The 19,634-nt window shown below is 41.5% G+C and overlaps 2 protein-coding genes across 6 annotated transcripts in view; one reads left to right on the forward strand and one right to left on the reverse strand.

The window, feature by feature from the left end:
* The window catches only part of LOC149869456 (RING finger protein 151-like), a 28,779-nt gene extending 10,661 nt beyond the window's left edge, over nt 1-18,118 (forward strand). For 2 of the 3 annotated variants that reach the window (XM_090040354.1, XM_090040353.1), the window contains exons 4-8: nt 3,800-3,939; nt 6,556-6,718; nt 8,139-8,259; nt 9,065-9,307; nt 10,405-18,118. In XM_090040354.1, the coding sequence (XP_089896480.1) occupies nt 3,800-3,939; nt 6,556-6,718; nt 8,139-8,259; nt 9,065-9,301 (661 nt within the window). In that variant the 3' untranslated portion in view covers nt 9,302-9,307; nt 10,405-18,118. Of the gene's footprint in view, nt 1-3,799; nt 3,940-6,555; nt 6,719-8,138; nt 8,260-9,064; nt 9,308-9,847; nt 9,930-10,404 lie in introns of all 3 variants that reach the window. The other variant, XR_016441475.1, reaches the window with a different exon arrangement.
* Nucleotides 18,119-18,121: 3 nt separating this feature from the next.
* The window catches only part of VIRMA (vir like m6A methyltransferase associated), a 52,014-nt gene continuing 50,501 nt past the window's right edge, over nt 18,122-19,634 (reverse strand). For 2 of the 3 annotated variants that reach the window (XM_090040340.1, XM_090040339.1), the window contains exons 23-24: nt 18,879-19,046; nt 18,122-18,468 (exon numbers count right to left, since the gene is read on the reverse strand). In XM_090040340.1, coding sequence (XP_089896466.1) covers nt 18,311-18,468; nt 18,879-19,046 — 326 coding nt within the window. In that variant the 3' untranslated portion in view covers nt 18,122-18,310. The remainder of the gene's footprint in view (nt 18,469-18,878; nt 19,047-19,634) is intronic. The other variant, XM_090040342.1, reaches the window with a different exon arrangement.

Consider the following 19,634-nt stretch of genomic DNA (forward strand, 5'->3'; position numbering starts at 1 on the left):
TAGTTATTATAGTTTAAATGTGCACAAGGACTTATGAAGACCCGGTATTAACTACTTTCACTATAATATGATTTTTTTAAAAAAAACCAAAAAACCCAGTACATTTATCTCATTACCTATTTGTACTTTTGTCTTACCTGGAGTCCTAGAATATCATTTAGTAACCACCTTCAGACAAAAATACTAATCCACACTCTTCAAAAGAAACCAAGTGTTACAGGTTGGCATGCTCTCTGACGGAGCAGCCAGCTCTGTTTAGCAAAATGCCCCACAGCTAAATGCCCTTATGAGGGAGTGTCCCAGTGGGAGCTTAACTCATGGGAGAGAGCAGAAGCGGGCAAGCTGGGAGGACCAGCTTGCAAGGAGACGCCAGGTTGTACTGGGGAAAAGTCAGATTAGAAAGTGGCTGCTCTAATATCTGGAGAGGATGGAGGATTTTGGTTTGTTCTGTTTGTATTGTTAGAGACTGAAGCATGTTTGGTGGGAACTGAACTGCCTGAGGGACTGACAACAAAGCTAACTGGCTTGCAAGAAGCAGCAGGATAAAGGACTTCACACTATGCTAGAAGCCCACGGGTACCGCGAAGCTAGCATTCTTCTGCACCTATGTAAATTGACTTGTAATGATTAGTGTCACAAATGTGAACACAACGCTTATTAAATCTCTCTTGAGAGAGAAACTATTCAAGCATGCCTTGGGCCTCCTCTTTCAGAATAAAAGCATGTTGCATTTCCACTAATTTTTTTCACCCCTTCATTTTCTACCATTCTCACCAAGAATCAGATCTTGGTACTTTAATCATGAAGTTAAAGTTCTACATTCACAATAGATAAAATACTACAATAACAATTATGTAGCACTGATTGATGTGAATTAAGGGTGACTTAAGGTTGTGTAGGGTGGGGGACAGGGGTGGTTTATGGGTAATTCTCACCCTGTCGATCCACACTAAAATAACTAAATTAATCCACCAGTTCAGCTTGATTTAGCCTAAATCCATGTGTAAAGTACTTTTTTCTGCCCGATTCTATAATGGTTTGGCCCTTTCCAGGTAGGCCAGACAAAGTGTAGTAAAGAAGTGAGAGATTATGCCAAGTGTGACAGGGCCAAGTCTCAGCATTGGCCTGCCCACCTGTCTGTATGGGGCAGTCCACCCAGTCTCACCTGCCATGACATGCTCTTCATCAAACTGATATAAAATGTGGGAGGCTGCCCATTTTAACACCCCAATGCTAAGAGGGGCTCTACATGACTCCAGCCTCCCCCTATCTTGTCTCATGCCTCAAAGATGGCATTCAGATTATTATTATTACAGTTCTGGCCCAAGGCTGGGCAAGGCTAGGTCCACAGTTGGGCCTCTCACACATTGCCTTCTTTGGGGCCTCATTCATACCACCCCTCTCTCACCAGGGATTGTTCCACACCAGTCTCTCACCAGGCCTTTTATACACTGCCCCTCACAACCTGCCCTGCTTCCTTGAGCACCCCCCCTTGGATTATCAGGTTTAACTACTGTCATGCTGGCACCACGAACACAGCCTTTTGGATTGCTTGTGCTCCCCTACTCTACGTAGCATCAGCCTTGTGCCTAATGGTGAACTGACTCTGCCCATAGCCCCTCACCAGGCAACTTCCCACATTCATATACTTGTGGGTGTTGTCCCATGTGCTGCCCTTTTAGCCATCCTTCAGCCCTACTCAGCACATCTCCTGGTGCAGCCCTTCAGACTGGCCTTCAGTCCTACTCTACACTTTGCTTATGCACAGTCCTTCAGGTTGTAACAAGAGCCCCTACTCTGTGTGGGCCTACCATATGTAACTGCCCTGCTCTGGGGCCACTCTCCTGCCCTCTCTCTGGGCCAGTCTGCTGTTCCCTCCCTAGGGCTTCTGGGGTCTTACACCCCTGTGGGGCTCAGGTGTCTGAAGATGTACCTGGCCCCCATGCCTGTCCCTAAGTCTGGGTGACCAGGATGTGGGGGCCCTTCTGGGGAGCTCCCCCACCACAGGTAGCCCCACCAAGCCATCCTTCCCCAGCAGGGTGCAGTTTTCAGTCATACCTAGGACCAGGAGCCTCCTACCATCCCCATAGCTCCTGCCCTTATCTCCAAGGATGTTCTGAGCAGCCGCTCAACAGGGTGTTGCTTTTTTGGCTGCTAGCAGCAGACTGTTACCTCTTCCATGTGAGCGTAGATCTAAAATGGCTACCTCATTGGGGCTGGCCCACAGCTGCCCCCAGCCTTAAAGTGGCAGGCACCCAAAAGTGCCCTGCCACATGAAGTTCTTACAATTACATTTTGGTTTCACCTTCGCTACATTTTTTTCCCAAATGTTCCAAACACTGTAGTTCTGCCACTGGCAGAAATGGTGTAAGCACTAGTAAGGAAAAGGGTGGGGTTTTCTGATAATTTTGCAGCTAGGCTTAAACAGTCACTTAAAAATGAAGGTTGCCATAAGATCACAATATTTGGCACAACACTTATAGTTTGGAAACATAAAATAAATTGGAAGGTATTGCCAAAAAAGCTTTACAAAAGTTTAGCAAAGTTTATTAAATTTTATACTAAAGCAAGGATCTTCTGTTTAACTCAGTACATTCATTTTGTATTTGCTTATCAATATGCTTTTCATGACCTTCCTGAAACATTATGGCTCCAAATGCCCCTAATTCTTCTCAGATCTTAATGAAATCTATTCAAAATCTAATTGAAATAATACAAGCTATTGCCCCGATGGGCAGTTATTTGAGTTGGAGGGCCTCTTAGGGAGGTTTGGTTAGTTGTTGCAAACCAGATCAATGGCCTCCGCCATCCCCTCTGCAGCAGCTCACCAGAACTCCCTAAGTGGTCCAGGGGTGCCAGACAGAGTAGGCAGGCTGGATCTCCATGGAAACCAGCCAGGACCCCAGCAGGCAAGGCGTACTCAGCCAGTTGCATGCAAAGGGCTGCGTGCAGGCAAGGACCAGCATCTGGGAACAAGATGGGCAAGCAGGGCCAGGGCCAGGATTGCAGGGTGATTACAGCATGGGGCAGAGCTGCAGTCCCTCCCTGCATGGCCCTCTGCTGTCATTGCCCTCCGATCCCAGCCCTGACCTCTCCCACCCGTTCTGCTCCCAAATGCCACTCCTCACCCAGCTGTACACATCCTGCCCATGGGGGTCCCAGCCACTCTTTCTGGAGACCCAGCCCACCTGCCTGCTCTTTCCAGTGCCCCCAGTAATGGGTGCGGGGCAGACAAGCTGGGGTGCCCAGGCAGTGGGGGCCAAATCTAATGGTGGTGACAGCAACTGTGGCAGTCAAAAGGAGCCACTACTGGGAAACAGCTGCTGCGAAGTAGAGTCTGGCTGCTGTACTGCCCCAGCCCCACAGCACCTGGGGGCAGCAGGAATGGCTGCATGTACCATGGCCTAGGCTGTCCCCTACACCTGGACCAGGCGGGACTGAAGGACCCACCACAGGCTGGATAAAATCCCTTGACAGGCCAGATCCAGCTCGCGGGCTGTATTTTGCCCACCCCTGCTATAGCCTCCCTCTTAGCTAGCATTAGCATCTGTTACTTTAAATTGTGACTTAGTGGTAACATTTCTTCATTTGTACATTTAATTTTGCACCAAAATGTTCCATTACAATAGGTTTCCCTAACTTTTGACTTTGTCTAATAAAGCGTGATAACTTGAATGCTAAAAATACAGAACAGAGCACTGGCCCTTTTTTCTTGTAGGAGTGAGAATCCCTGAATTGTGGCAAATATCAACTGTTTTTAGAGTTTCCAGCAGTTAAAAATAACTTTTTCTGTATGTAGATATATGAAAAATGACCTAAATCGACTTCAGCTTCACTGCAAAAACAGAGAACATGGCTGTGACATGGTCTGTTCTCTAGAATCTATAGACAGACATGAGAGAGAATGTGAATACAGCCAGATATCTTGCTCAAATGCTGGTGAGTAAAAGAAGCTGAGCCCTCTCTATACAGAAAAAAATCTGGTGCTTGTCAAACTAAATGACAGTAGAGTAGCAGTAATGGACATTCATTTGAGTTCTGAATTGTAGGCCAAAAAGAAAGAACCTTTCTTTAGAAATGTGAGCAAACAGGCACTTCAGCTTGCACATTCCTGTTCAGGCACAGTCTGTTCAACAAACAAAACCAAACCAAGAGCCAATACAAAACTCAAAGAAAATAAGTTAGCACACACAGTTATTTCTTCTCATCTGGAAACTAGTAAGAATTAATTAGAATATTGGGCTACGTACTAATTTTTTTTCAAATATGCTATGAAGCATAGTTTTCACTTTCTGCCAATTTACAATTTTGTTAAGGCACATTGATTATGCATGTGATGATTGGATCATCTGTGAACAGGCATTACATTTGTGCTTAGAGAGTGCACAGCCATTCATGAGATTTGTTGTGGAAGAGAACTAGCTCTTCCACAAGAAAGTTAGATTGGATACCTACTAGCAAGAGCTTCCCCCGTCTAACTTGAACAGCTGTACACTTCTGTCAGATGTTGAAGACACCCAATATCACACAGTCCCCTGCTCTCCCTTTCTCCCTCCAGGGGAGAGCACTGGCTCCCTGATAGCCCACCCAGGGGCGAGTTGTCAGGAAGCCCTGCAAGGACCCTGCTTTGAAAAATTCCCTTGCCCCTGCCACCAGTCAACTGATTGGTGAGGGGAAATTCTCCTTTTGGGAGAACCCTCCTGAATGGGTTTCCACCATAGGAGAATGCCCCTCTCTCTTCCTGGACTGCTCCAGGTCAGCCCAGGGGTTGGCCTAGAGGAGCACATGGTGTGGGAGATACTTTGCCACAATGGAACATGAGAAGATAGGGGAGAGCGGTATTGTCCCAGGGCTTTTCAGCAGTTGCCAACCACCAGTTTGAGCACCATCCCCCTTCCAAAGCAGGGAAGAGGGCAGGCTGTCAATTGATGGGCTCCTCTAAGGGTGGGGTTAGCCCAGGGAGCAGCCCTCTAGTGTAACCTGTGTAACCCTCCAGCCAGGGGGCTGGAATGCATGTACACTCCAGCTCCCCGGGGATTTTTCTAGTAGAAAGAATTCAGAGAGATCCTTACTTGCTACCAGGAATGAATACCTGTCTATGGCCTCAGCTTTCTGACAAGTTTAGTGATTTTAGATAGAATTACAGCATAGCTCTCTCAGGAGTTTCCAGATTTGTTAGTTTTTTCATAGAAGGTACAGTGAAAAACAATAATATAGTTATTAGATTTTATCAGTGCGTATGGAATAATGCATGTGCTCCGAAGTTTTAGGCCCAGTGTTGTTTATGCTAGTACATGGGCCTCCTCCAGTAAGTTAGTTTCCGCTGGTACTTCAGCTTCGCTGCATGTATACTTTAAGCTTTTCAAATGAAATATTGTTAAATGAATAGAACTATTTAATGAACAAAATCTCTCTCAAGCCTTATGCATTTTTAAGTTATAGCATGCACAAATAGGATGGAGCATCTCATACTCTTCAACCTATGCCAAGGATTTGGTCTCAGTTCCTATTACAGAAAATTCATAAGAGTGCAATAGATGTTAAAGGAGTACGAAGCTTGCGTGTCATAATTTAGCCCTGGAATTTCCTGTTGCCTTGTTGCTGTCCTGCAGAAGTTTTCCTTCTCTAATTTTAAATAGAAATTCCATCTGGGACCTTAAAAAAAAAAATCTTCCCTGACCAACATTTCAGCAAAAAGCTCCATTTTTGACAGTATACATTTTCCATAAAAAACACATTTAAGAATTCTATGCAAAGGCTTTTGTTGCATTCGACAAACTTGTGTTTTAAGAGGCCACATTAAAGCCTATTTTATGTGACTCCACTAATCTTATTACTAGAAACCTCCACTGGACAACTGACATTTTCCATTTTCATGAGTAGCAGCCAGAGTGTTTCACTGTAGCATTATTCCATGGCCTTTGTGTTCTGTGTGTCCTTTTAAAGAATAGACCAGATAAGTAAGACAGTACAGTCAAGAGCAGCATTTCTCAACCTTTCCAGATCAGCAAACATTATGCAGTGAAACTTTTATAATATGAGAATTGTGGGGGGGGGGGAAAAAAAGACTAAAAATGTGCACCACAGCTCTTACCTCAGGCTTTGAGAGTTTTGGTCAGCCCAGAGGTTTTCTGGAAAATTGAAATTATCTTTAGAGTACTTTATTTTTTGCGTCTCAATTCCCCAAGCTGTCAACACTGGCATTTTTCTTGGTCTCCAGCGATTCCTTTCTGTGGTAGAAATGTTAATTTAGAGCAGCTGCTAGTATCCCTGGTCCACATTAGCATTGCCACGAGTGAAGTTGCCTCCGTGCCTGACAAACAGTAGGAAAGTAGCTACAAGCTTAATCTAGACAATATTTTAGGGCCTTTTTTATTATTTGGGTCTCTCTCCACACTTTAAGGGAATTGCTTTGTTGTTTGTTTTGACAGACTTGAATGTGGTCAGTTCTGTGCTTTGCAGCTTCCATGCGCATTAGGATGGTTTTTGCTAAGTTTTGGGGTGCTTCTATGAATTTTAACTGGCTTAATGCTTTAGTTTATTGCTTCCTGTTAGGTTGTCCAGTTCAGGTCGAGCGACGTAACTTAGAAGGCCATTTGGCACTGTGTGAATACCGGAGCCGTGAGTGTCCCAATGGTTGTGGTTATACCATCCTCAGTGCAGAAGACACACAGCATAACTGCGTAGCAGAGCTACGAACAGAACTGGAATTGCTTCGGTATGGTTCTTTCTCTGTTTCTGGGGTGTTTATATTATTGTGGACTTAAAATCATTGCATATAATAGATGGTTTCGAGTACTAGCTCTTAATTCTGATTACCATCAATTGATAGTCATTGTTCTTAATACACACGTACACACACAGTAAGCTCTTATTACTTTTTTTTAGCCTAAATTATTTTGATCGGTCTATTTTTTTCATATGCAGAGTTTAGAATTATTCAAAATAAATGAGTATTTGAACTAGTGAAATACTCCCTAAAAATTAGACTGAGACTGTTGAATAGGTTTATTTTTTAGCTTAACGTGATACATGCCTAAAGCAAAATTATTATGTAGTTAGAGTCAATAGTTTGAAAGTCTGTACTCTAATTGTGTTCAGTAGCTCTAAATCAGCAATGAGAGGCTGGTTCTAGCTTTCACCTAAAATAAATCACAAAAGACTAATACCAGCCAGTGTGAATGTTTGCACTACTTGCCTGTTTCTCCTCTTTTCTCTGTTCTTCCTCCAGTTTAGTGTTTCCGTAATCTTCCACCAGTTTTGTTCCTTGCCACCGTCTCTCTTTCTCCATTGGTCAGTGGTGGCCCCTGCTTACTTGCACTTGGCCGGTGACCCAAATGCAGTGAGAACCAGTGACCTCTCCAAGGCAATAGGGATGCTAACGTGCATACAATTCAAGGAATTCAAGGGGTTAACCTGTTAACATTAGGACTTTGGCTGCAACTGTTTAATAACTAAATTAAAATAGTGTTCTCACAATTATTGCCTTTGAATGTCCAGCAGAAATTGACAAGAGCAAAAGATTACAGATGCTATGGTGGCCTAGCCTGCCTGGAGCAAAAGGAATGACAAACACTGACATATTCATGCCTTTTTATTTTGACAGAGTATATTACTCCTAAACTAACACACAAATAACCATCCAAAGGTCTGTTAAGCCAAACAGTCCCTCAGGCCAGTCTGAGTTAGGCACACCAGTTTTTGTAGATGCCATACTCTGCACAAGATACCAGGCATACCTATTAGCAAAGTTAATCACATGTTTTTGACTAAAAAACATTAAATTAACTAAGACTAAAAAGAGTTTAGATTCTAGAATTATTCCTGCAGTGTCTTGCATACTGCTGCCCATCACCACAGGAACGAGACCCTTGGGTCTCTCTCCTCCTGATACCAGCAGTAGGATGTGAATGTTCCATCAAAGGAAGATTAAAACCCTTGAATGTTACATACCAAGCAAGAATACTGTTGGTTGGCAAAATATACTGAAAGGCCTTTCTTGCCTCTAATCCTGAACTCCTTTAATTCAAAAGTGATATAGCTATTTGACTATAGAAGGTTGCTCTGACTCTTAAAAAAAAAAAAAAAAAATACAGGTGTACTTCCTTGGTTAAAAATGAAAACCTGGACCATTTTAGGTCAGAAATGATCTGCAGAGTGGAAGAAGCAAAGCATGAGATGGAATCTAGGTTGGATTCCCAGAGAAGACACATGGTGCAAAAGGAAAGCATGCTGCAAAATGAAATTGAGGAGCTGAAGGTAAGTGGGCACCAGAACCATTTTCCAGTGCTTTTCTTCTCCCAGAAGTCAAGGCTTGCTGCACTTCCCAGTAAGGGAAGCTGCATTTCTTTGTTATAAGTAAAAGAAATCATCTTATATTTTAGTCATCTAAAATATGATTCTCAAAAGATTGCTGCATCTGTTTCCAGCTGAACTGTTAAGGCACAAGGCATGTCAGAGTAATTCAGTTCCTGTGCTTGCATTTTAAGTGTCTTATCCTAAAAAGAAACATGGGCTGTAGTGCTATGTTGGTGACCTCAATAACAGTTGGAGCTATATTCAAACACACTTCCAAACCCCATTATAGATAAGGTTAATTAAATAGCAGGTGAGATGATCTGTTGTCAAAACCATTCATCCAGCTTTTTTATCCCAAAACAAAAAAAAACCAAAAAACACAACCCTCAAAGCCTGGAGCAATTTAAATCTCTAATTTAAGGCTCCTAATGAATTAAAATACTGGAAGTGACTAAAAACTAAATCACAAACTTCTTTAGGATTTTGAGATAAAAATCATAAGAAGCAACACTGAAATCTTCTGGAAAATCTAGAATCTGAGAGATGGTCCTATTTGAGATTAGTGCAAGAGGGCAGGTGGGAGCTGTGCTGCATTCTCCCTAGGATGAAATTTGTTTTGTCACTGGAAGTTGGAGTTAAGAATACTCTTAGCTGTTCACTGTCTGTCCTCCTAGAGATGCAGAAACCATGTCAACTCCAATACAACCATCATCAGAACTGGAGTAGTTTGAGTTTTTGGATCAGTCTGTTTTCTATGTGCTTTCAGAGTCAGATGTCCCGAATGATGTCTGACGTGCGCTCCCTGCTGGCAGCAGAGAGACAGCATCGTCAAGAGCTGGAGCAGGCAGAGCTTGAAAAGCGTGAATTAATGGAGTTGCTAAAAAGCCTGCAGAAAGACTGCCGACAGAACACTACTGAGGGAAACAAGAAATCCACAAACTTTCGCCCTCTAACACGACTGGAGAGTATGAAACGAAAACCTAGGGAAGTTACCGTCATCTAAAAAGAAGTAAGTGCAACAACATATGAGGTTCTACTTTTGGGGAACTGCTAGCAAAATTTCTATCAATTATAAAGAATCTAAATTCTGAGTGGGTCCCAGAGGACCAACATCTTTTATAAAGAGCAGCTCACATACTCTGGAGACTTTGTAAATAGTCTAGAAAGATTATAGTCTGCAGGGGGAGGTTATGTCCATTTTTTAATTCCATCAAATCAAATATTGAGCATTAAAACCTGCCTTTTTTAAAAAAGTACCCTCAACCAATATAGATATGTATCAAGAGCTCTCGACTTGTAGCCTCTTTCTGAGCTGTTTGCAGTACCTTCTTTATAAACATGGAAGCATGAGTTTTTGAGAGGTTAAAAGTGTTTGGATGTTTCACCCCAGTCTTTCAAAGCTATCATATGATCCTTTTTTTTTTTACCTTGTTTATATATAAGCCATGATATGTTGTGACAGCCAAAATATACTTAATTTTGGGAAAAGTATTTAAGTTCTTCAAAGGTGATAGGGAAAACTAACATTGCATATATTTTGTGTTTCCAGCAAAAATTATACATGTCAGTAAAAGAATGGAGCATTAAAATGACCTTTGCTAAATTCTCTACCTGCATACAACAGCTTAAAGGTCAGTCGGTCCGGACCTGAAACTATATGACAGAGCTCCTTTAATCCCCCTAGCCTCTGTTTAGCTTTTTCTGAAGCTAGATGCTACTACAACCCAGGATAATTATAATGCTAAAATAGTCCTCCATTGTTATCTCATTGCCAAGTTGTTTAGAGTTCTCATTTAGTTTAGTTTCCACCCCAAAGGAGCTCAGAGTTTATTTCTTTCTTTGTCCTGAATACTTGCAAGCTTTTGTATTTGACTTGGATTGTTAAAACATTGCTCACAGTTCTCTCTCACATTTTTAACACTTTTGTAAGATCTGCATTACAGGGCAAGTAATACTGAAAATCCAGTTATTTGTACATTTCACTACAATATCACTGCCAAGGTCTGAGATCTGTTTAGAAGTTTAAAACCTCTAAATATGGTAGGAAAATGTAAATAACTTTAACACATATATAGCACCTGAGCATCTTCAATTTTATTTTCACAGGTATGATTAAAACTACTTGAACATTAATACAACAGACCGCCATTTTATACAAAAGAAATATGGTTACATGGATTTCAGACAACTAAAATCTGGAGCTATACAACGGCAACAAGTAGGATTTTATAACACACCCACAAATCTTGACTTGTGGGGTTTCTTACATCTGAGGACTGCGAACATTTAGAACAGGAGCAGGCAATTATTTTGGCCTGCAGACCACATGAGCAGTTTTGGGGAGCTGTTGTGAGCCAGTCAACACCCGTCCCCGTCCCACATAACAGCTCACCAAACCCAGAGCCTGCAGGCCCTGCAGTCCCTCCCTGCCACTGCCACCGCCACTAGTGCCCAGTAGCAGCTGAGCACACTGCTCTTGTCCAAGCCCACCCTACACCTGCTCCAGACTTGCCCCAGCTGAATCAAGCCAGCTCCAGCCCAGCCAGGACCCAAGCGTACAGCCCTGTTTCTGGCCCACCCTGTACCTGCTTCAGACCTGCCCTGGCCAGAGCAAATCAGCTCCAGACCAGCAGGGCTGGGGCAGCTCCTTCAGGTTGCTGCTGCCAGCTCGAGCCCTATGGAGACTGGTAGGGTCCTGTGTGCACAGCCCCAACCCTGGCCCACCCCATGCCTGCCTTGGACCAGCCTGCCCACAATGAGAAGCAGCAGCCAGGCAGAAGTTGCTGCTGGGCACAGAGGAAAAACAGCAACCCCATCACCGCCCTTCTTTTTGCAGCTGCCTGGAGCCCACATCCAGGATGCTGCGGCTCCTCTACTGAGCCCACTGCCATGCTGGGCAGCCCAGAGGTGGGGCTGGTAACAGGGGTTAGAACTTCAGGGCAGCCTGGACACGGGCTCCAGGCAGCCACAGCAAGAAAGGCCCAGCAGCAGTGAGGGGGAGGCAGCTTTTTCCCTTACGCCCAGCACAGATTCTGTCTAGGTGCTGCCACTGTCGCTGATCACCACGGACGAGCCAGTCTGGAGTGGGCGCAGGATGGGCCAGGGCCATGCACACAGGTTCCTGCCAGTCTCCCCAGGGCTGGGGTTGGTGGTGGCAACCAGAAGGAGCCACCCCAGCCCCATTGTGCACCCAGGGTAGCGGGATGTGTACTATGGGCCAAATGGATTCGGCCTGTGGGTCAGATTTTTCCCCACCCCAACTTAGAAATGTACACAGCTCCAATCTAGTTACCTTGCTCCTGTTCTCTTAACTTCTCATGACTCTTGCTGCACTATTTTTTAGCACTGCTGTTAGACCATATTCTGTCCTCATACCCATGCAGTGGAATAAAAATTGGCCTGTGTTTTTAGTTACTAAATTTGCTAACTCCAATTGTGAAAAATTCAGGAAAAAAAAAGTCACATGCAGGTGATACAATCTTACGCTAATTTTCTAATTTAGAAGAAAATACCCTTATGTGCCTTGTTATTCTTTGTATTTAAATCTTTATAGCAAATGAACATAACCAAAGATTTATTTTGGAAGGTAGCCTTCTTTAGTATTTACACTACCTTTAACAGACTTACAGTCACTTTTCCACCCCACCCCCTGCCCTCCAAAATTAAATGTTAAGGAATTCAGTTTATTTTATTTAGAATTCTTAGCATATTTCTTTACTAGTGAAAAGAAAATGAAAATCTTACAAGCTCAGGGCTTCTCCACACTTGGGCACTGACTGAACAAGCTCCTTTTATGGACATTCCTATTCTGAATCTGTCTACCGGGGAGTTGTTCCTAGAATAGCCCTTCCTCTGTTTTTCTGGATTGATTTTTAAGTGTAGACAAACCCTTGGATTATTCTAGTAGCCTTTTTCTAACCTGGGATCCTAGCACATTTCTTAAGCAGCTGTGTCAAAAGCAGTGTAAGATTGTAAAGCAATAGCCATACCTTTTAAAGAGCTTGGCTTGTGGAATGTGTTTGCTTTGCACAGAGCAGTGCAAGCCTCCTTTAAACCTGCAGACAAAGCCCAGAGCTGTTTTTTATTTTGAGCTCACTCTCATCCACTGCTGCCCATCCCCCCATCTTTGTCACTGGTGGTTTTGTAGTATTAACGAAGACAGCTGTTTTTTCAGGATACACAGTTACAGCAAACATAAAAAAAAACCCAATAGAAATTTTCCTATATCATTTAAACTAAATGAAATTGGTCTGCTAGAGTGTCACCGAAGTCAGCGTTTAAGCAGCAAGACCAGATGGATTATCCTTCCAGAACTGCACATTAGAACTGATCATTTGAACTGCAGTGTGTGGTTCTGACTCATAAAAATCAGGTCAGGTTCAACTTGGTGCCTGCAGGCTTTGTATAACATCTTTGTATACTACCTATTTGCATACTAAATACTTATTAAAAGAAAAAGTAAACTCTTCATATGTCATGGAAGTAGAATTAGCACCTGCTGTTTATTTGGAAGACTAGAATGTCAACCACCTTTTCTTTAGTCAAATCTATTTATTAGATTATTATATTTTGTTTTACTTAATCTGGTTTACTAGCGACTTTAAAGATGCACCAAAATCGGTTTGACACCTGGTCTTCCCTGGCCTTTATGCCCAACCACAACTCAAAATTCCCTCCTACATAAGCCTTCCAGAAGCTTAAAAATTCCCGTGGAATAATTAGTGAACTAGGCTAGATCTTTGTGGTAATTGCTTTCTTTATTGAAAGGTAACACTAGAATAGTCTTCATTTGATTGGCCCCTTTTGGTTTCAGCAAGACTTTAGAATGCCAGGGCAATTATACATGTAGCAGCACACATCAGAGCAGACTCTATTAATTAAGCCTGCTGCGAGTCTGTTAGAGCATGCCAGTTAGCATGCTCCAGAAGCCTCCATATCATGTGTATTCAGCATCCACATTTCAAAGCGGCAGTGGGGGCACTGCAGGCGCTTTAATTAGAGTGGCTCTGAGTTACTTGTATTGAAGCACCCTCACCTCCATCCTGGAGCATATGTATAGCTGCCCCAAGAAACCGTGATCATTGAGAATCTTATATGTTTAGCTTAACTGAGTTGCAGTGAAATCTGTTTGCTGGTAATATTCCCAGTTAAGCCATTTTAGTTCCCTTGTAAGTTGGTTCCAGATCCTAGCCGCCCTGACTGTGAAGTAGTGCCTCCTGATAGCTAGCCTGAATCTACTCTCAGTCAACTTACAGCCCTTATTCCTTGTTACTCCCAGTAATGCTCGGGGGAACAGGGACTCTCCCATAGCCTGCAGGTCTCCCTTGGCCAGTTTGTAGACAGCCACCAGATGTGATGCTTCTCTGCAGATATTGTTTAAGAGTCCAAGATAATACATACAGAGACCAAATATGACCTTTTGTTTCCATATGTACTACTTCAGTGAAACCACATAATTTATTCCTGAGAGGCACAGAGAAAACTTAAAAAACTCTGCTTAAGTCAACAGGTGCCTTTATAAATACCTGCAATTCTGTGCAACTTTCAAGCGTCTTCCAGCACTACAGCTCAGTGCCAGTCTACTCAAAGAATGACATTTATTATCTTTATGAAAAGACAGAAAAATAGGATTTAAGAAGTTGCATTTGGGAACTAAATTTTATATGATAGCATCTGTAAAAGAAGCCAGCATAAGGCTTGTATCAAATTGAACTAATAAAGGTAGTTTATGTAAGATGACTTGTTCTTTTTGCTTCACTTCACTATTCTACTATGTAAATTCTGGTGCTTTCTTTGCCTAGAGATATTCAAGTGCATTTTTCATTATTCCCAAGCTATTATGCAAGAAACCAATAGCTAAAGTACTCTTTAGGTCAGGAATAGCTGATCTGAAATAAGAATTAGAGTTCAAGGGCTTTCTCTGCCTTATGAATGGGATACATTTAACTAACAGAGCTCTTATATGATGTAGTCTTCTGCTTAAGATATGACCTTCCCTCCTCACAGAGTGGGGAGGAGTTGTTTGTATATGGCTGCTTTTAGTGGCCAGCCTCCTCCACTCTGGAGGGACAACAGAGCTCTTAAAGTGTTGCAGGCTGCAGGATGCAATAACCTGAGGGCCAAATCCTCCTTAGTCAATAGCAAGCAATTCAAAATAAACAAAGCTAATAATGAATTTGCTGGCCATTGCTTGAAAAGTTCTCTCTGCAAACTGCAGAATAACCAAAGCCCCTTCATCATGGTACATCTCTATTCTGTATTAACTAAACGAGCAAGTCTTTGTCCAAAGAAGAAGACATTCCTATGGCCATAGGCCATTTGCAACATTCAGCTGTTCGGCTTTTTTGAGACATTCTGGCTGGGTCTTGTACCAATCTTAGTTTACCATTTCATTTATCCCTCAGAGGACCAAATACACAGCTAAGGCATCTGCAGAGAGGGAGGGAAATAACTGAAATAATCTCCTCAAATGTCCATTTACATTACTTCCAAAGGTCATTCTGGCTTTTATACTGGCCACCTGCAGTTTAAATAGGGCAAAAACATAGAACAAAGAAGAATATTTGTTGCACGTTGTTTTCTCTGTCACTAAATTCAGGGTTGATCAAGATCCCATACACACTGATACAGTTGGCAAGACACCTGGAGCTCGAAGAAAAGAGACAGGCCAACCCTGCTAGTGTCTCACAAATGAACAAACTATTTTTTTAGCTTTTTCCTGGTTCAAAAAGCTCAGATGTCAAAGACTCCACTTGAATCAAAGCAGTTATGATCAAATGAGATAAATATACCAGTTAAGACACCCAGCTGACAGAAATTTCTGCCCAATCCTGCCCACAACAAAATTTCTCTTGTTCTTGCTAGTATGGTGGTGGGTCTCGGCAGTATCCCAACCCTATTGCTTACCTAATAGTTATGAAGAGCAGACCTACCTGTCCTTTCAATGTGTGAACAGCACCTGGACAGACACTCATAAGAAAAGGAATAAAGAAACCAAACCTTTATGTTGCAGGTTTAAAGGTAAGATGAACCAGTACACTAAAAACCACTCTGATCCAACTTACCTAGTAAAATGTGGTCTTATCCAAGGGTTATTCTCCAGAATGTCCAATTCAACATAATTTGGTGGTTAATATTTAAGCTAAACTCAGTTCCCATCAGGAAAAAGTTAGATATCAAATGTTGCTGCAAAATAGCTCCTTAAAACTGTGGCAGCTTCAAAGGGACACCCAGTAGAAAAAATACTACAATAAAGCAGCATCAGTTGCACAGGTGCCTCTTACAAGATTTAGACTTAAATAAGAAGAGGTGCAACTAACATTTTGGTACTCTGGGCAGCAAAGGCATATCTGGTAGTGGGGCTCCAGCCACACAGAGCAGGAGGTGACAAGGAGCCAGCAATCAGGGACCATGATGGAGAGGGGGGGAATCTCAGAGGTGCTACCAAAAACCATGTTGAGCCACAATATAACGCCTCAAATTTGCTAGCATCCAGTGAGAGGATTAACCTCCTGGCTGCAGAGTATTGTCCACCCCTAGATACTCCTCCTCCAACTCCAGAGCTTTGAGCCGCACTGCTTCCACCCCGAGTGCTGCTCCTTGCCACTTCTTCCTGCTCCAAGCTGCTTGACCACCCCTCCCCACTCAACCTCCATTCCATTGCCCCCATTTAGTGCCTGGAGCTCATTACAGTACTGTATAAGCACAGAATTGTGCCTTTTGGGGTGGCTTCTCTTTGCAGGGACATTGTCAGAAAGGGATGGACTGTGTGTGACTCAATTCCAGAACCGTGTTAATAAAGAAACTGGTAGACAAACTGCTCAGTTTTCAAGTCTGACTAATGATTTACTTAGATTTTGTTCACCTTTATCTATAACTTTTTATTGTTTCCAGTTCGAAAGTGCCAAGTGTGACATGCCGTATTTCAAACTTTCATAAAGCAAAATTGAATATTTACAAGTCTGTTCCACACTTGCAGATTTTTCTTTTCAAAGTCTCTCACTAAAAACAAATCAAACATCATCTCTGCCACAGCTTCATCTCGTAGTTTCTAAAAATATAGTAATAAAATCTTTCAAAACACATGGTTGAGAAGAGCTTTAGTACACTTTACAAAATATTTATGCAATGCTCCTCCGTTTAAAAAAATAGCAACAACAAACCTGTAAATGCTTACTAGAATTTCACCTGTTTTAGTTATTACAATTACATTATGTGTAAAATTCCATCCTCCTTGATTTACTTGGGTATCTGTAGGTCTATTTTTGCAATTCAGGTAGCTTTAGATTCTCCTATGCAATAATTTTCTGAAGGATGTTACTTTATAAATATTAAATACATATGAACCAATATCTACATGAACCTAAGTTATTCCATATAAGCCACGACCAGTTAATTAACAGATCAAGCTTACCTCTCTTACAGGTCATGTTGATTAACTTTTTGCAAACAACTGATTTGATGGAATGTTGTGGGGTGTTCATACGTAGTATCTCCACAAATAAGGCCCCCTTTACATTTGCCTTCTCCATGGTCTCAACTAAAACTGTTAATACAAATTTAGTGGATAAAGCTAAACGGGGTTTTTATGCATGGTGTTTACTTAGCCCAGGGTACATTTTGAAATATGGTTTTAAAGTCTATGACATCACGCTGGCTAAGCAAAGGATATTAAGATCACTTTAAAGTGGAACTATATAAACTAGCTGGGCATGTCCTCATTTACATTTAGATCCTTTACCACCTAAAGAGACCTATGTGTAAATGAAATATGAAACTAAGAGAGCTAGCTACCATTGGTGAACATTTAATGTACATTTTACCTTTATAGAGCTGTACTATCCACCTCCTAGCCTTGCTGTAAGTATGCAGCATATGTACTGAAAAACGGCATTCTTCCTTATGGGACAAAATCCACTGGATTAAAAGGAAATGCAAATACTTAATGTAAAGTACAAAACAAATTCTTTGAGGAGTTCAGTATGAAAATAAATGTGACTGAAGATTTTTTATATTGTTCCTAGTTTTCATAGGTTTGGGGTTGTTTTGCATTGTATCTCAATGTCAAAAATAATTATGGAAGCTAATCCAGGGGATGTATTCAACAAAGCTTTCAGTTAGCTAATTCATTATAGCGTTTTTCATTTTTATTGAAGCCTGTTTTTAAACCATCTCCCCCCAGTTATATATGAGCCAGCAAGCAAGCCATTAACTCTTTCCACCCCCAAAATGCTAAGGATACTTTCTTTTATGACCTCTTCTACAAGTCGCACACTTTTCCAGATGGAATGATGAGCAAATTCTTAACACAGAGACTTACAGTCATGACTTCCCTAAGAAGAGTTCCTCTTTAGACAGCAAGTTTTGCCAATACTTTCAAAGGTTTAGGGATATGTTTAAGAATCTAAAATTCTTATACTTAAATAGCTTTTAAATTGCATTTGTAAGTTTTCTGTTCCTTCACACATCAAAAGCTGTCATTTGCTATAATTTCCTCCTATTCATTAAAATATTGGTATGTACTTTATTCATTTAATAACTGACCAATAGAAATACAAGCCTGTAGCTCTAAACCTGAGGGGAGAAAAATCAAACTGCCTTACATGCTACTGCAAAAAAAATACCCACAAAGCTTACACACACACACACACACACAAACCCCCACCCACCCACCCACCCACCCTGTACCTTTCTTTTGGCACAGTGAATATTATAGAAAGAAATCCTTCAAGTCTTAATTCAAATAGGTTCCTTACTGAGTAATGTATATAGAAGTCCACAAAAAATTAAAATTTCTTTCAAAAGGAACAAAAATATACAACTGTACACAAAAAGTCTTGAATTTTATTGAAATTTCAAGTCTTGTATCAAACAAAAACTGCTTTCTTCCAACAAAAATATTTCCTTGCTGTCTCCTGATACCAGTTACTCTAAATTGGTCCTTTAGTGCCTCAGCTTTTCTTTATCATCTGCTTAAGAAATTCACACTGCTGGGATGTTCCAGGTCTCACTTTTATCGTGTGAAGGAACGGACATGACGACCCCTTCCGCTGCCTCCACTAACAAACTTTCCTCTTGAGCCACCACTGCTGCTACTATTAGCACTCGTCCAAGATGGCCCAATTCCACCACGACCTCTAGAAGCACGATCACGGGGACTGGGTCGATAGCCTAGAAGCAAAGAAAAAGCAAGTATAGTACTGGCATCTAAAAAGGTGTAAGTATGGATATAAACCCCATTGTGTTAAAGGACAAAAACTGAAGACAGGGACTGTCACTTTTCTTATTTTCACTTATTAGTCAAGCATTGTTTTGTTTTAACTAGGTCTACAATTACCATAGTGGTATTAAAACAAAAGCTACACAAATGCAAAATTCAGATACCAAGATTAAGATTTCAGTTGAGCAAATACTGTAATTTTATGTATTACGCTTAGTGGAAGTATTTATTAGGCCATGAGTCATATATATTTTAAAATTTCACTGTTTCAATGGCTTAATTTGTAAAGAAGAAATAATGCAGAACCTTCCAGCAGTCTCAGGACCATTTCAGTGTATTACAAAAATCAAACCATATATACCTGCAGAACTCAAAGGCCTCAATGGTGGCAGTGGGCCCCTGTTAAAATTGCTCTGACCCCCTCTACTTTCATTATAAGTGCCTCGCGGTGTACTCTGTGCACTCCAACTTGACCCTCTGGCTCCTTCACGACGACTATAATTTCCTAAATGCAAGAGACACAAAGTGGCTGAAAAAAAATGAAGATTTTTTCTGCATTTTAATCTCTGCCACATACAGGGTGAATAAAAGTTTACAATTCTTAAAATATACATATATTTTTTTTTAAGTTAGACATTTTACTTAAATTTTTAAACAGTATTGGTCTACAGAGTACTTTTACAGCTTTTTAGGCATTACAGAAAAAAATGGCACAGCAAATGCACCAAAGTGAGGATGGGAGAATGAAAGGGGAGTTCTCTCTCTAACACTCAAACTCAGTAATAACCACTACAGGATTAAAACAAATAACTGCCCAAATTCATGGGATCTGCAATATAGTTAGATGTGTTGATCTGCTGCTACAGAAACAGGAGGTCCCTGTTAAAGTGTCAGGTTAGACTGCAAGTCTGGTGAAGCTGGGGGGGCATTATTTTTCTTCTACTTCAGGAAGACAGAAGTGAGAGCCTTATGCTGTGTTACTGCATATTGCCAACAGTTTTGCAGGCAATGTGGAAGTGTAAAGGAATGCACATCTTCCCCTTTCTCTTCTCATTTTCACACTTTGAAGACTGTGAATGGATGCAATATAGTCAACTGCAAGCTTAACTGTCACTGT

The sequence above is a fragment of the Crocodylus siamensis genome, chromosome 3 (genome assembly GCF_052110815.1).
Source record: "Crocodylus siamensis isolate JL-2025a chromosome 3, ASM5211081v1, whole genome shotgun sequence".
In the NCBI taxonomy this organism is placed as follows: Eukaryota; Metazoa; Chordata; order Crocodylia; family Crocodylidae; genus Crocodylus; species Crocodylus siamensis.